We start from the raw sequence: 17,198 nt of genomic DNA, 5'->3' as shown, positions 1-17,198 counted from the left end.
GGACCGGGGAGTACTTTACCTTCCTGCACACAGACGGGTTTATCACTCGGGACCCAACCTAGGGTTCCGTTCAGATGTTTCATACACAGTCTCTTTGTAGAGCCCTTCAGCTTGAATCCGTCTTGGCAGTGAAATCGGGTGACAGAGCTCTCAAAGAAAACCCCGCTGCTGGGCGTCCTGAAGCCATTCTCGGGGACGCCTGGGTCAGCGCACACCTGAAGGTCATCGAACCCTACATGGACAGAGAGAAGAAACGGTGCCTCTGAGTATATTTCTCAGATGCCGAGGGTCTTCCAAGGTAAATGGCAGGTGCTGTGTTCTTCCCGTTGGACCGCCCAACTACACCAACAAAAAAGCCAAGAAGATAAACATTCGTGTGCACATTTCACTCTGCTTTTTGCTCTTTGCTTAGATAAGGGCTCATTCGTGATTTCAGTTCCACAGCCAAATTTGTTCCTCAAGAAGGTCCTAGGAGAGGGGAGATGAGGAAAAGTAAGCAACAAAAGGAATACATAATGGCACATGTTGCTACCAAGATACAAAATGCTCAAGGGGGCTGAAGAGAGAGAAGTGGTCTGGAAAGGGGCAGATGGACTCCAAGCCCAGCCTTGAAGGATGGGTCTGATTTCAGGGGCAGAACCAGCCTTGGAGGGATGCACAGGGGAACGGCAAATAACATGGTTGGGCTGGGAGACAGGGGGCTGGGTTTGGGGACCAGCAAGTGGTCGTGAGAGCTACACAGGGTGTGTGGAAGAGGTGTGCAGGGAATTTTCCTAGCCCCATCTTCACCATCACCCTGTCCCGGCATCTGCCAGGTCTGGTTCAAGTTTCTTCTCCTCCGGGAGCCCTTCCTTAACCCCACTCTCCCCAATCTATCCCCTCTTTGTTCCATCACTGTAGCGCAAACACAGCCCTATACTGAACTATTTGGAGAATGGCCACCTCTCATCGTGGCCTATGAGCCCCTCAAGGACAGGTTCTGAGAATTTTTCACTTTTGTATCCCATGGAATCTATCACGGTCCTGCATAGAAAGAGCCCCATAAATGTTTGATGAGTGAATAAACAGAATTGGAAAAGGGAGTCGGGGGTTCATCCTGGGGTGACCTCAGAAAGTCTGGCTAAGTGAGGAGGCCAGTGTGGAGTCATGGAACTGGGCGGCGGGTACCGGGAGGTCACAGGACAGCAGCTTAAGGGAGTAAGCTGGGCTTAATTGGGGCTCTTGGAGGATTTACGTGGTTTCCAGGTGATGACCAGATATTGAACTCTTAAGATATCTGATCTTCTCTAACATACTGGGCTTGCAAAACGTCGTCAGCTGGTAGGTGATGCCCCTACCCCAACTTCCATGTGCTCATGGAGGACTCACTCGCTGCCCTCCCCAGCTGGCCTAGTGACCCTGGACCTTCTTCCAGCACCGCTGTGCTGAAAGCCACATGGCACAGGACGCACCTCAGTCACAGGATGTCTGGAAGTAGTAACATGCTCTCTCTGTAGAGGTCATGAGGCTGTGGGCTGAGTAAAAAGCCAAGCAGGGAGGCAGGGAAGCGGACAGCATCCACATCTGGCTCGATGACATCTCCTTCTTTGGGAGAGGGTCTGACACTTATCAAACAGAAGATGCTTTGACAAAGGAGACACCATCCAGCCCTCCCAGCCACCCTCACATGAAGCTGCAGCTCTGCCATGCTGTTCATACTGAGCACCTGACAGCGCAGGCTGTGTTCCAGCCCTGCAGAGGGGTGTCACCACCCGTCTGGGGAGGAGGGCAATAAAGTACTGTCAAGGCATTAAGTGATGGCTTCATGTTCTTATTTCAAAAGAAAGAATTGTAGATTGTCAAGTGCGTCCTGAGTGATGAAGGTCAATGATTTCCTTCTGAGTCTGGCTGTCTCAGGGTGGGTCCTTTAAAGGTATATCCATTATGGCACTGAGGTGGCAACTAGCAGCAATGGAATTCGTGATTCCATCCCTGCCTAGAAAGCGTAGGAGCATAAACACACAGAAACCTGAGTGGTCTGGGCATTTTCTGGCAGTCTGTGGGTGAAAGTCATTCTCACACTCAGGCTGTTAAGTCTAATAGAGCCTGTCTCTGCTCTGACAGCCTCGGGCAGGGCACGCATTATCCGGCAGTGGGTGGCCACAGAAGGGTAAGTCGAGTACTGCCACAGAGGAGGGATGGGCTTCTGGAAGACCTCGGGCTGAATCCTCACCAGCCAGCCAGAGGGAGAGAGGGCACCATGGGGCGAGGTGGGAAGGCATGGATGGAGGTGGGAAGCAGCTGAGCACATTTTAGGAAAAAGGTGGTCCTGCCGGGCTGGGGGCAGGGTAACTGCCATACGTGGAGCCCTGGGGGATGGAGGGAGGGCGAGAGATGGCCACAGACCTTGATGGTTTTACATGTGAGCTGAGGGCCTGGGCTTGAGGAGGAGGTGAGGGGTGGGGGTGGTGGCAAGTTCTGAGAGCTCTGAACAAAGACAGGATTGAGATCTGATCTGCATTTGTGAACGATCTTTCTTGTACCCAAGCGGAGGACTGACTGGTACAGACCAAGCAGGGGGCAGGAAGCTCATCAGAAGTGCCTCCCAGGCCACCAGCTGCACTTCAGGAACATGGGGGCAGCTTTGTAAAAGGACAGACCACTGATCCGGGCTCTCTCTGGCTGGGGTGGGGCCAAGAAGCCTTGGGTTTTAGAAAGCTCTCCCAGTGACTTAGGCGGCCAGTCTCGCACCTGCCCAGACCAGCACCTGAGCACTGTGGGATTTCAAGGCTCATGCCATAACCGGGTGGGAAATGAGGAGTCGGAACCAAGGTGGAGGCAATGGAATAGAGAGGGCCACGAGAGATCGGAAGGACACCAGTGAACTTATTTACAAAACAGAAACAAACTCACAGTCATAGAAAACAAACTTATGGTTACCAAAGGGGAAAGCAGGGGGTGCATATAAATTAGAACCTTGGGATTGGCAGATACAAGCTACTATATATAAAATAGATAAACAATAAAGTCCTATTGTATAGCACATGTAACTACATCCAATAGCTCGTAATAACCTATAATGAAAAAGAATATATATATATATAGCTGAATCACTATGCTGAACACCAGAAACTAACACAACATTGTAAATCAACTACTATACAATAATAATAATAATAATAATAATAATAATAATAATAATAATAATAATATAATAATAATAATAATAATAATAATAGTAATAATAACCCTATGGAGGAGGGGTTTAAGGGGATGAATTAAAAGAGGGGCATCTAGGATAATTCCCAAGTTCTGATGCTGATGACGGAGTAGATGGTGGGGCCGTGCACTCAGACTACGGGACAAGGTGGAGAGAACAATGATGTGTCAGGTGCGGGACCATGAGCCTGAGTTCTTGGCGGACACCCAGGCAGAGATGGCTGGCGATCAGCTGGAGGGTGAGTCCGAAGCTCTGTAGCGCCCTGAGCTGGGCGTCTGCACATGGTGGCTGCTGCAGGCACAGGTGGGTACAAGCACAGAGTGAGGGGAGCAGCAGCCGAGGCACCCACAAAGGACACTGGGGATACACGGCCATGGAGAAGGAAGCCTGACTGGGTCACAGAAGCAAGGGAAAGCGTTTCAGGAAGGAAGGAATGGGCGGTGGTGTCTGATGCCACCCACAGGTCAGCTAAGCAAAGGTCTGAGAAGAAGGCTGAAGACAAGAGCACTGGGGCCACTGCTCAGGCAGCTTCAGAGACAGGAAGAAACTGTCTCTGGGGGAGGAAGCCTGCCAGCTGATGTCTGAAGTGGGCGGGTGACAGTAAGTATGGGTTTCTCTTTCCAGACGCTTAATGTGAACAGAAGAACATAGGGTGGTAGTTATCCCTGGATTAGGGTCAAGGGAGAGGTTTATTGCTGTCGCAATAAAATTTTAAGATGAAAGAGAATTCAGTATGTCTCTACACAGCAGGGAGAAAGAAAGGTTGCAGATAGGGTGGGAGCAAAGGAGAGGCAGGAGGGAGATAAGTTTCCCAGGTCTGGATGGGGGCAGGGAGGGGACCCGAACCCTGGAGGAGGGACCTGCCCCCTACTAAGGCAGGATGGGGAGTTATGCTGGAACCTCCACTGAGGGAAGGATGTGCCTCATAATGTGCTCATCCTACAGGACTCAGCTTAAACAGCACCTCCCCCTGGAAGCCTTCCTTCCCCCTTCAGAGTCAGAACCGGAAGCCTCTCTTCGCATCTAGGCACCCTGGGCTGACCTCTCTTAGTGTGCCCCCAACCCTGTCGATGCTGGTCTATTTAGCTGTCTCTCTCACTGGGCTGTGAACTCCCAGAGCGGGTGACCACGTCTAATTCTTCAGCTCCGGCACTTAGGATGGTGTACAGTGAGTGTGGGCATTCCACAAGTGCTGCCAATGAAGGATTGTTGGATGGATGGATGACGGATGGATGAAGCCACATACTCTGCTGGACTCATCAGGCAAATGCCCCTACCCCATCCCACCGAACAGTAACACCCATCACTTTGATAGTCCCGGAAGCTTATGTATTCCACAGACAAGGGAGGTGGAATACATGCTTTTCCCCAGCACAGACACACAGTCTTCTAACACCCTCTCACCTTCCTATTTTCTGCCAGCCCAAACAGACTGCATTCTTTAGAAGTTTACAACCTTCTTCCAGTCCACATCCTCAAACACCTCAGCCCTCCTCCTCCCTCTCCACTGTAGGGTCCAAGATAGGTTTATGCTAATGATTTGGCTAAGATACCTGTGCCTCTCCCACCCACCACACACACATTTCTTCGCCTGCTAACAAATGAGCCAAGTTGATCAGTCCCAGGCACTGATCCCTCAGCTTGTCACACCTCCCTGCCCCGAGCCACAGAGCTGTTCTCTCTCAGAGAAGGACAGAGCATTCAAGAGAGAGCTGAAGATGCTGCCCTGAATCCACCAGAAAAATGACTCCTGCTGTAATAAATAAGTAAATGATGAGAGCGTCATGGAAATTATGATGGGAGAGCAGCAGAACTTCCTAGTGAATCCAATTCTGTACTCTTTCTTTCCGTACTCCCTCCTTTTCAGAAGAGCATTCCCGTCCGCTTTCTCTGCTTTCCCGTAAAACAGCTAGCCTCTGGCTCTGTTTCTGTGCCTGGGACAGTGCTGATGATCAGGACGCTATGGCCGTGGGAGCCAGCTGTTGGCACCGGCAAGGGAAATAAGAACATGCAGTAAAAAGAGAGCAATCAGAAGATGGGATGGTATAAGAAGAAAATATTCTTCATTTTGGACAACTAATCCCATTGAGCAAGATAATAATTTTCTAGGGCTTGCCACTGCTTCAGACTCCACTTTTCAAATGATCCCCTAGTGGATCAGTTCCCAGCTGGGGTCATTTTTCTGTGGCGCTGTTCTCTTAATGTCTCTCTGTACTGTCGATGATCAGTGCCATCAGATGATACATCCATCAAGGGGGCGGCGGCTTTAGGTGTCAGGAAGAGGAGTGGGAAATAATGCCTGTGAGCCCGCTTGAATAATCTTATCCTAGGAACCATAGTCCTGAGGTCCCAATCAGTTTTCCTCCTAGTCTTCACATTCTGCGTATGCTTTTGAGCTGAGTTGCCGTATCATGGAGAAAGAGTTCACAGAATGATTTCTAATATATTTATCTGTGGGGGGCGGGGGTGGGGGCAAAGAGGGAGGAAAAGAGAACATTTGAATAGGTCCTCAGAAGCAGCACCGCCCAGCAGTTCTTCCTCAGTTCAATTCAGCGTGCAACACATATATGAGAGACAGTCTCTATGCTGGTTCATTTTTAAGTGTCCACTTGACTAGGCCATGGGATGCCCAGATATTCAGCCAAAACATTTACTCTGGGAGTGTCTGGAAGGATGTTTCTGGATAAGATTAACATCTGAGTGGGTAGACTGAGTAAAGCAGATTGCCCTCCCTTGCATGGGTGAGCATCACCTAATCTGTTGATGGCCTGAATATAACTGGGAGAGTCAAGCGAATTCTTGCTCTCTCCTGATTGTCTTCAAGCTGGCACAGCAGTCTTCTCCTGCCTTCAGACTCAGACTGAGGCTGGAATTTACACCATCAGCTTTCCTGGTTCTCAGGGCTTTGGACTCAGACTAGAAATACATCTGTGGCTCTCCTGGGTCCCCAGGCTGCCAACTGCAGACCTTGGACTTCTCAGCCTCCATCCTTATTGTGGGTGCATGTGATGTATCTCCTATGGGTTCTGTGTTCTCTGGAGAACCCAGACTAATGAGTTTTCCTAAAGGTATACAGGCACTTTTAAATGTGAGTGATGTGAATGTTGACTGCCCCCACACTCCAGAGGATGCTGTTTCTCTCTGGACCCCCAAGTTCAGGTGAGCAGCCTGTTGAGGGGGTGGAGGGAGTAGGGGGGGTAGCACCTGAGCCCTGGGATCTCAACAGCCTGGTGCAGAGTCCTAGCCTGAGGTCCCCTCTGGTGCTTGCTCAGCCTGTGTCATATTCTAAGTCCTAGCATCGCTGTTGCTGGTGCTGTTTGTGACCCCAGGAACAAGTCAAGGGTGGAGCTGTAATTTGGACTCATTCTCAGTGGGGTCGAGAGTGTCCTCGTCTTCACATACAAAGAAACGCATCAACCCTCAGTCTCATTATGAGGTCTTGACACTTCTGGCTTGGTTACTTCTGAGTCTGCTAAAACCTACCAGACAGTTTTACTGTGGGCAACATAAGAAGTCTTTGAAAAGAATCATAAAAATGAAAGAGGTGTGAAAAGCAATCTTTTTGGCTTATTATAACTGAAAAGTCATATCCTAGAAAGGAAGGGTGTATCAAATGTAGCCAAATCAATTTAGAACTAGGGCTGGGTTTCCATTTCTCTGTAAACTGCTATATGAGTCTTTGGGGGAAGAAACAGGATATAGATGCAAAAATTGATTTTTTATGCATTTACTTAGTGAGAAGGTGCTGGGGCTACTGGGAAAAGGGCATCCCTGCTAAAAGTTTAAACAGACATGTCTGGAAAGTTTAACTAGAATCAAAAGCAACCCCTAGGCCTCACCCCCCACCTCTCCCCACAGCACTCACTGTCAGTCTCACACAGTTGGCACTGCAATCACCTTAGAGGTCTCTTGGTCTCCCAGAGGAGGACGCCAAGGCCTGCAGACGCCAGGCGTGCATCCATTCACTCTGATGGCTAATCACAGAGCTGGAACCAAAGCTTGGGCCTCTGACTCACAGCCCAGTGCTCCTGCCACTTGCGATCTTGTCCCCACTTAGCCTTTTCCTGTCATATTTCATGCTTGTGAATGACTCAAATCTTCACAACATCATAAACTCTTTGAGGGAAAGAATATTCGTGTTTTTGAGTCCCATATCTGCTAAAACAGGACTGAGCCAGCAGCAATGGGGAAATGTTTAATGATTTGATAGGAAGCATTCCTCATGGATCCCCCAACGCTGATACCTCCCAGTGCACAGTCGCAACATGAATGGGCTGGGGAGCCTTTTTTTGTCCCCTCAAGTAGCCAAGAATCCAGGCAGTCAGCCATCGGACACCCATTGACCATTTCGGGAGCAAGGTAGAACATTTCTGGTGATGAAAGATGCTCTTGAGGAGATCACAACCTAACCTCAGATATCAGTTTCATGAAATTGAATTAGTCCTAGAGAGTGGAGTGCATATTGCTTTCAACGGCGAAAGGATAAAGGGAGAAGGATGCCGTAAGCTTGAGAAAGTCCCTCTTGACCACGAAGGGCTTTCCCCACTGGATGTGAGCCTTCCAATTCCAGCATCCTTGGGCTGAAATCTGTCTTTTTCCCCACCATCAGCCATGCCAACAAAGTTTCTTTTTAAAACACCAAACTAGTAAAATGTCACTATGCTTCAATCAGCCTTTATACCAAGAAGAGAACCTTCTGTCTCATTAGAGGAGAATCTTCAAAAAGCCATTCCAATTTTTAAAGATTCTGAAAATTTCATCACTGAGCTTGCTGCATTACAAGCACAAACTAAAATGCACTGGGAAGGTCCTGAGGACCTGTGATGAGGGGCCCCTTTGACCACCTCCTTACTGCAAACACACACCTCACCTTGACCTTCCCCACCACCTCAAAAATCTCTTGCTCTTAGAACTACTTTAACTTATTTTTGTTAATGAACACATGTATTGATGGCCTGTCTTATTCCATGTGAGCTGGTGTTGTATCTGTAACAAGGCATCAGCAACAAAAAGAAGAGGGTGGGAGAGGCAATAGTAAAGAAATCATATTAGGCAAAACCTATTCAGCAAATAAATCAGTTCTCTAATGCCAATATTTTAAAACACAATGCTCCTGGCTGTTGGTGGCCTGGTAACACAGGACTATCTGATGTGCCAGAAGTTTCTGGCCACCTTGCAGCCAACCACACGTTTGGGATGGTCCGTGCTCTGCCCGCCCACCCATAAGGCCTCCAGAATTGGTTCAAGTTAATGTCGAGCTCCAGGGTTCCTCTGAGCCTGAGATTCTAGAGAAGTTCTACATCTCCTGGAGGTCTGTCCTGAGAAGAGGTCAGGCACAGACATTCAGAGCATCCTCCTCCCCAGTGATAGACAGCTTAAGGGCTGCCAAACATCTTCTAGGAAATGCTAGAAGGACTGAGTAAACTAGGCCCCAAGGATGCTAGAGTGCCTCAACTCTCATGGAGATGGAGGAGGAGGTAAGCCCCTTCCAAAGGAACCCACCTCTAAAAGAAAAGCCAGAATGGGCCACGGGAGATCCTCACTGGAATAAGAGGAGGTTCTAGAGTCAGAATGTGGTAGAAACAGCAATTTTACAATTTACCGTTGTTAAAATGATCATTAAAACCAATGAGAAAATGTAATTTGCTTTAGAGATTCACTTGTAACCCACATCCCCCCACATCATTAGTATTTCTTGACCTTCTCTATTCCAGTCAAAATAATCTCCATGTGTGAAAAAATAGAGTTGGGGGAAGGAAAACGATCGTCTGTGTCTACTATGTTCACCCGGTCCACAGTGTGGGGCACTGGGGGGAAGGAGCTGACTGGCACTCACTCAACAGATGATGTGAGCTGGGCTGCCCTGTAGAGCCAGCTTGCATCTTGGACCTTGAGTTGTTGATCTGCAAGCTGTGGCCTTATAACAGGTCACAAAATCAATTTTAAGGATCACAAGCAGCACTTTTTAGAAATGAAATAGAAAGGAAAAGTCAGAGGGCATCCTTCACAGTAAGGGTGAGTACTGTTTTGTGTGGTTTTATTAGTTCTACTTGTGCACACATGCTGGTCCGCAATGTAAAATATATTTCTTTCAGTGGTTCACAGTCCAAAAGGTTTGAAAAGCACTGCTTTAAAGATACTCCACCTTGTCATTCTATGTGCGAACATAAATTTACTTCCAGTGACGTAGTGGGTGCTTCAGGGCTCAGGTTCTGGAGTGAGACTGTGTGCTTAGAAATCTGGACTCTGCCAACTCCTAGCTGTGTAACCTTGGGTAAGTTACTTGACCTCTCTGTGTCTTAGGTTTGTTTATACAGAAAATGGGTATTATAAGGATAGTGCCTACTTCAAAGGTATTGTGAAATTCAAATGAGATGTAAATATGCGTAAAGCAATAGCTAGCAAGTGGTAAAGTGTACGGTAAATATATGTAAACTGATATGTTATTATATTCAACCAGCTCCTTCAAGAACAAAAGCATATAGCTTCATAAAGAGGCAATCTCCAAATTTCCTAGCACCACCTTAATTTCCAAAAATATTTAAGCTTATCTTTTTTTCCTAACTTGCCCTAGAATTAAGTGTCTTTGAAAATGACTGCTGATCACAGGAGCAGCAACAAATACTTCCAGACTCCTTCTCTTGGCCAAACGGTGAAGTCATAGAACAGTTAAAACAGTCAATGGAAACACAGAAACCTCCAGAGAATTGAAGTCTGATTTCTTTAAATCAAGAGGCAAGCTTGGAGGGGAAATCTGTAGATTTCCAGTAGATTTCCCTCAGTGCACTGACTGCTCTGGCCTTTGTTCTAAAGACAGCAGCCCAGCCTGTTCCTGGAGGAAACCTCTCCAGGGCTCTCTTCGGGTGAGTGATCAAGCTCTAAAGCACCCCCTGATTCGGGCACAAGGATGTGAACATTCCTGGCCACCAATGAGTCAAACCAAAACCAAACAGAAAATACCAAGGATTCTAAGATTTATGGAGAAAGAGATCAGAGCAAAAGAACAGAAGGACAAATTTTCCAATAAGAGACAACACAGAAAATTCAACAAAGGAAATCGAAGGTTTCTAAATTAATTTTGTTTGTGAACTTAGTGCTGTATCATTCCATAATTCAGGGCATTATCACTCTGCCTATTTAAGAGGTATATGGGGAAAAAGCAGGAAGCTGATTACTGGTACCATTTATTTATTAGGCTAAACAGATTTTTCACTGCAAAAGCAGTATCCCTGGGGAAATAGAGCAAAGAAACACCAGAAAGCAAGTCCAGGCTAGTTACTACAGTAATGTTTCTGCCATACCAATAGCAGGACATACTACTTCTTACACCAAATTTATACTAACAAGATACTATTTAAATCTAGGTTTTTGGAGACACAACAATGAGTTGGAAGATACAGGATTTATCAAGGTGGTTTGAAAACTCAGTATTCTGGATTCCACGACTCAGAATCTACGTTGAATACTGCACACACAGTTATAAACACAATAGCAACGCGGAATATTTGGATGGTAGTCAAGTTAGGTAACATTTCCCTAGAAAGAGTGAGAATGTTTTAATGTTTTAAGAAATACCCAGAGATGAATATAAAGTCTGCTATGTCTGAGCAAGTAAATGTAGCAAAAATAAGTCTTAATGGCATAATTTCGACTTGATTAAAATGGATAAAGACCACAGATGTGGAAGTCATAGCACTCCCCATTTGATGCCAGAACTGATATTTTTCCCCTCTTGATTTAATTCGCTTTGATTAGCCAATTATTCCAAAATCCTTTCACTCCGCTTCAGCTCCAATAAAACTGATAACAATGCTAATTCATAATGTGATTTCACTCCAGTCTCCTGATACTGCTCTATAAAAGCATGCCCAGCAACATAATAAAATTATTCCAGATTGTGATATTATAACTGGGGAAAACAGAATCAACCTTTATCTCTTTGAAATACAGCAAGCACAGAAAACCGTTCATCAGAAAAAGCTCAGGATGTCTTCCATCAACAGGGAAGAAGAATGGAAGATGGCAGCACAGAAATGGCCCAATATCAACTTTAGGATTATCTGTTGACAAACATTTGAAGAAGTCATGGATAAATTTTTTAAACTGATAAGTTAAAAATGTGGCTCTTTCCTAAACCATAAGTAAAACAAAACGACAACCTACAGAATGGGAGAAAATTTTTGCAAGTGAAACCGACACAGGCTTGATCTCCAAAATACATAAGCAGCTCATAAGACTTAATAAAAAAAACACAAACAACCCAATCCAAAAGTGGGCAAAAGACCTAAACAAGCAATTCTCCAAGGAAGAAATACAAATGATCAATAGGCACATGAAAAAATGCTCAATATCACTAATTATCAGAGAAATGCAAATCAAAACTACAATGAGGTATCACCTCACACCAGTCAGAATGGCCATCATTCAAAAGTCCACAAATGACAAATGCTGGAGAGGTTGTGGAGAAAAGGGAACCCTCCTACACTGCTGGTGGGAAGGCAGTTTGGTGCAGCCACTGTGGGAAACAGTATGGAGATTCCTCAAAAGACTAGGAATAGACTTACCATATGATCCAGGAATCCCGCTCCTGGGCATATATCCAGAAGGAACCCAACTTCAAAATGACACCTGCACCCCAATGTTCATAGCAGCACTATTTACAATAGCCAAGACATGGAAACAGACTAAATGTCCATCAACAGATGACTAAATAAAGAAGATGTGGTATATGTATACAATGGAATACTATTCAGCCATAAAAACCTACAACATAACACCAGCAGCAACATGGATGTTCCTGGAGAATGTCATTCTAAGTGAAGTAAGCCAGAAAGAGAAAGAAAAATACCATATGAGATCACTCATATGTGGAATCTAAAAAAAAAAAAAAAAAAACAGAAACAGACTCATAGACATAGAATACAAACTTGTGGTTGCCAAGGGGGCGGGAGGTGGGAAGGGAGGGACTGGGATTTCAAAATGTAGAATAGGTAAACAAGATTGTACTGCATAGCATAGGGAAATATATACAAGATCTTGTGGTAGCTCACAGCGAAAAAAAATGTGACAATGAATATACGTATGTTCATGTATAACTGAAAAATTGTGCTCTACACTGGAATTTGACACAACATTGTAAAATGACTATAACTCAATTAAAAAATGTTAAGAAAAAAAAACAGATTTATACCCACACACACAAAAAAATGTGGCTCTTTCCTAAAGCAAATTCTTATTGAGTATAATGAGGTTACCTGCCTCGCCAGCTCTGTGACCCTGGACAGGCAACTCAATCTTCCTGAGTTTTAACATCTTATCACTGATGAGGCCACTGGATGACTTATCAGATCTCTTCTACTTCTAAATTCCATGATTTCTAGTCTCTTTTTGATAAAAATTGGTAGGGAACTCCCAAAGCACAAGCACTCAGACTGAAGCGGCCAAGAAGACAATTCATGGTTGGTTAAAAAAAAAAATTTTTTTTTTCCTAGAACAAATTTTCAAAATGCCTGTGGTTACTTTTTTTTTTTTTTAATCAAATTTCCTTCTTTTCTGTGATCAACAGCTCTGGAGCAATATCAAAACTGTTTTCCACAAGGAGAGAACTTTACAGTTTGCGAAGTATTTTACATATATGATCTCATTTCAGTCACATACCAACACGATGAGATCAAGATTACAGCGGGATAAGATTCATTTTCACAGTCACTATATGAAAATCCAGCTGTTGACAGTACTAACTTTGAAACAGTCTTTTCAGAAGCACTGCATACTCCCTCCGCCTCAGTGGTTCAGTCACAGAGTAGAGCCCAGATCATCTGGGAGGTTTCTAATCTTTATTTACATCCTCACTGGAACTTTTTCAGCATTTTAGGGAGGAAGAGCCAGATTCTAAGTGAAAAAGAAGCTGAAAAAAGAAGCTGCTGGCTGAGTGAGGACAGGATAGTGCAAGAAGGCTGTCTTCTTTTACCACCAAGACGATCTTCTGTCCTACTAACAGGTAAACCTCAGTACATACAAGTAACACAAGAGATTAGGGCTCTGTTTTTTGTTTTTTGTTTTTCCTTTGTTTTTAAAATGATTAGCTAAAGGAAAATCTTACTTCCATCACCTGTATAAAGTAAAAAACTTGCCCAGATGTTCGGTAATCACTGTCCCTGTTCTCTCCCCCCTGAGAATCAGCTGTCTTCTCGTTGTCCCTCGTTGTTGGGATTTGTGCCAGCAGATCCTATATCTGAATGGGTCAGGATCAGGTATTTAAATAGCAATGGATATTAAATACAAAATTTGATCACCGATCTCCCTTACAAGGTTATTCACGTCAAATGGGATCCTTATCAAAATATTCTGAAAACCACAAAACTATATGGAAACAGAACTTTTCAGCAATACAGAAATTACAGAATGTTCTTGCTGGAAGCGATCTTAGAAGTCACCTAAATAATTTCCCCCTCATTTTACAGCTGAGAAATTTGGGACCAAAAAGTTTAAATAACTGTGCAAACTCACCACATGAGAGAATAGAACACAGGATCCAGGTGTCTGATCCAGGCTTCTTCCTACCTGGAGGGCAGGAAGCAACCCTCAAAGGGAGATCCACTACACTGCTCCCTGCTGGAATGGGCATCTTTTTAAACAATTTTTATTGAAGTTTAGTTGATTTACAATGTTAGTTTCAAGCGTACAGCAAAGTGATTCAGTTATACATATACATACACATATTTATTTTCAGATTCTTTTCCATTATGTGTTATTACAAGAAATTGAATATAATGCCCTGTGCTATACAGTAGGTCCTTGTTGTTTATCTATTTTATATTCAGTAACGTGTGTCTGTTAATCCCTAACCCCTAATTTATACCTCCCACCCTTTCCCCTTTGGTAACTATAGCTTATTTTCTATGTCTGTGAGTCTGTTTTCAGTTTGTAAATAGAATTTATATCATTTTTTTTTTAGAGTCCACATACAAGTGATATCATATGATATTTGTCTTTCTCTGTCTGACTTCTCTCAATATGATAATCTCTAGATCCATCCATACTGCTGCAAATGACATTATTTCATTCCTTCTTATGGTTGAGTAATATGGAATGGGCATCTTGAAATAATGATACCTATACCTCAGACCACTACCCACATTTACCTCCAGGAAAATGTGTAGGGATCAGACTGCTAAATCTAAAGGATTTCCTCTAAATTAGGGTAACTATGAACTCATTCAAACGGACTAGTAGAGAACATGCAGTTCTTCTCTGACCATAAAAATTGGGGGAATGTTGCTTTTCTGATGCATAAAGAGAGTTGTTTTTCTCCTTCTTCTAACAAATCATCTCAGAGCCCAGCAGGTTAAGATGTAAGCAAACCTCCCTGCCACCAGCCAAAAGGGCTTCAAAGTGAAACTAAAAAGAAAGAGGCAGCTTAGATGCACATATTCCCAACCATCCCACTGATCACTGTTGACCACTGCGTGTCCATCAGCCTCCTCCTTTTGCATGGCTGCGAAGTATTCCATTTTCACCTGGCACTGTCCTGTCTACCTGCTCATTGTCGGTTATTTTTGTTACATAAGAAGGCTTAGTCTGGAGGAAGCAGGAAGGTGCCAGGGTCGGGAGACAGAGGATCTGGAGGGCTTCTCCAGGGACAGGAGGTGACCAGGGGCTCCAGAGTTTCTGTTTAAGGATCAGAGTGCTGGGCCTGGGGACTTGCACAGCTCTGAGGGGTGCTGCAGTGAGTCGGGGTGAGTGCTGCCGGGGCGGCCTGAGCCCTCCCAGAAGAGTGGGACCTGAGATCCTGGCTGGAGGGGCCCGGGCAGCTGGAGAAGGGACAGGAAAACAGCAGAAGCCAAGGCACCTGCCCAGCACCATGGAAGCCTGATTCTTGTGGGATCCCATGAATGTGGACATGGAGAAGGAGCCTCCCAAGACCCCTCCTAGATCACACACACACACACACACACGACTGAACTTCTCATCACCCAGGCAGTTAGGGGCTCAAAGCAAATTACATTTGCTTTAGAGAAATGCAGGGATGTGACGCTTCTTGCCTCTTGGTCTCACCTGAAGCCTCCCTCTTGGTACGTTAAGTTTGGTGTGAACACGGAAGAGCCACCTCGGTAGCAGCTATGCTAGAACGCATGAAGCCTGGGTGAAAGCATTCGCAGGGATACGATGTACTCTGCCAAAGGACCAGTCTTTTGGTATAACCCCTGACATGTCTTTGATGGGCAGAGTTTTCTGACCTTATTGTATCACTCACAAAGCTCAGGTCATCTGGTTTCCCCAAGTGACCTATGTTGCTTATAAAGTGTCATGTCAAAGTCACCAGGGTCCTCTGGCTGCGTTGTAACATCGGGTGTGCACGTTAACTCCAGCACCAGGGCGTGCTTGGCATGATGGAGTGGCCTCACTTGTAGCCCATTGGTGACTAGTTAGAGGGGGGACCTTCAGCTTGAAAAGGCTGCACATTTTATTTTTTACTGAGTCCTGTGGTTCTACAAGGGCATCCCTGTCCTTAGGCTGGGTAGGCGCTGGGACAGTGCCCATAACCAAACAGAGAAGGCAGTGAGTCTGGATGGTGCTCTGGTGTCAGAGCCTAACCCTGCCACTATGCCTAATGCTGTGATGTTTTACCAGAACAACGGTGGTGCCGTGGCCTTGGGCTGCAGCAAGAATGGGCACTCTCTGTGTTCCGCTACTGGGAACCCTTGTATAAAGTGTCACAGCACCCCGATTTGCAAACGCGTTGGCCCCCCAGCATTTTCTCAGGAGCACCTGTATGTTAGGCACCTGGACCAATATAATTGCTAGTGTCTATTCACACAACAAGACGCTCTGAACCTATTAACATTATGTGTTAAAGACTTCCTAATAATTACCTGTTAATGATTATGGGACAATTCCCCACATATAGAGTTAACTGAAAAAACAAAACACAAAAAAGTGTATACTGCATAAACATTTTTTTGAATACACAAGAAGGATGCAAGTGCAGAGAAAAAAAAAATGAAAAGAAATATTCCTAAATATTATCTGTGTTACTTGGGATTGAAGGCTGATGGGTGATTTTTATATTCTTCTTTATACATTTCTGTATTTTCCAAATTCTCTGCAATGAAGATTTATAATCAAGAAACAAATGTTATTTTTTTTCAACCCTAATGGCAAGGGCATGTTAAATTCGAGGTAGGTGAGAGATGGCCCCCGTGGCTCTCTACAGACGCATACAGTCTCAAAGATTCAAAATGGAACAAAACAGTGAGATTCTCCTAAAGGAGTGTGGTACTGAGGACTAGCTCTGCTTTGATGGGTATTAAATTCCACGGAGGTGCCTGCAAATAACACAACATCCCTTTAGTGGTTCCCCTAAATCATCTTCCCTGCCGGAGGAGCGGCGCTAACTCGGAGCGCCCAAGACTCTGAAGGTCTGCGGTGAACGTCTATGGGCCATTGACATCTCGAATACTGCTGGTGTGGTTTATAGCCCTCCTCCCCTAGAGAGGTGCCTGCATCCTGAAAATAAATGGTGCTCACCCTCAGCAGGCACCGGGAGACCAGGGGAGAAGCAAAAACAGATGGATGCCGAGGATAAAACAGCCGTCTGGTCCAGACTGATAATGAACCGTTACATCCTATCTGAAATTACTTAATTTCCGAAACACTGTATTATAAATATGCTGTCAGTGGAGTTAGTTGGTTTGTGAAGAAAGGAGGTGAATCAGAAGGTTTGACGAAATACTACTGGTTCCCCCAAACATACATCCTTCCCTCTGATCTTAGCCCACACGCTACCTGGAGGATAAAGGGAAATGCTGCCAGTGACGCCAGACGTTCTCCAGGCGGCCTTGGCTGCTGACGAGCAGCACTGCTTCAGCAAATGAAAAATCATAGTTACTAAAGGGCATGGAAAAGTTGGCCCTTTTTATCTGTGGATTTCTACTCTAATTTATGGTTTCAAATGCCATGTTACAATCTTGCAGTTGTGATGGAGGAAGAGGGTGTT

The 17,198-nt window shown here is 45.1% G+C and overlaps 1 protein-coding gene across 7 annotated transcripts in view; it reads right to left on the bottom strand.

Annotated features, from left to right (window-relative positions):
* The window catches only part of SUSD4 (sushi domain containing 4), a 109,442-nt gene that overhangs the window by 48,839 nt on the left and 43,405 nt on the right, over nucleotides 1-17,198 (bottom strand). For all 7 annotated transcript variants that reach the window (XM_032466629.1, XM_032466630.1, XM_032466631.1 and 4 more), the window contains one exon: nucleotides 20-232. In XM_032466629.1, the coding sequence (XP_032322520.1) occupies nucleotides 20-232 (213 nt within the window). The remainder of the gene's footprint in view (nucleotides 1-19; nucleotides 233-17,198) is intronic.

This window comes from Camelus ferus, chromosome 23, assembly GCF_009834535.1.
Source record: "Camelus ferus isolate YT-003-E chromosome 23, BCGSAC_Cfer_1.0, whole genome shotgun sequence".
In the NCBI taxonomy this organism is placed as follows: domain Eukaryota; kingdom Metazoa; phylum Chordata; class Mammalia; order Artiodactyla; family Camelidae; genus Camelus; species Camelus ferus.
The sequence above is the reverse complement of the archived record's forward strand: the minus strand, read 5'-3'. Positions and strand labels throughout refer to the sequence as shown.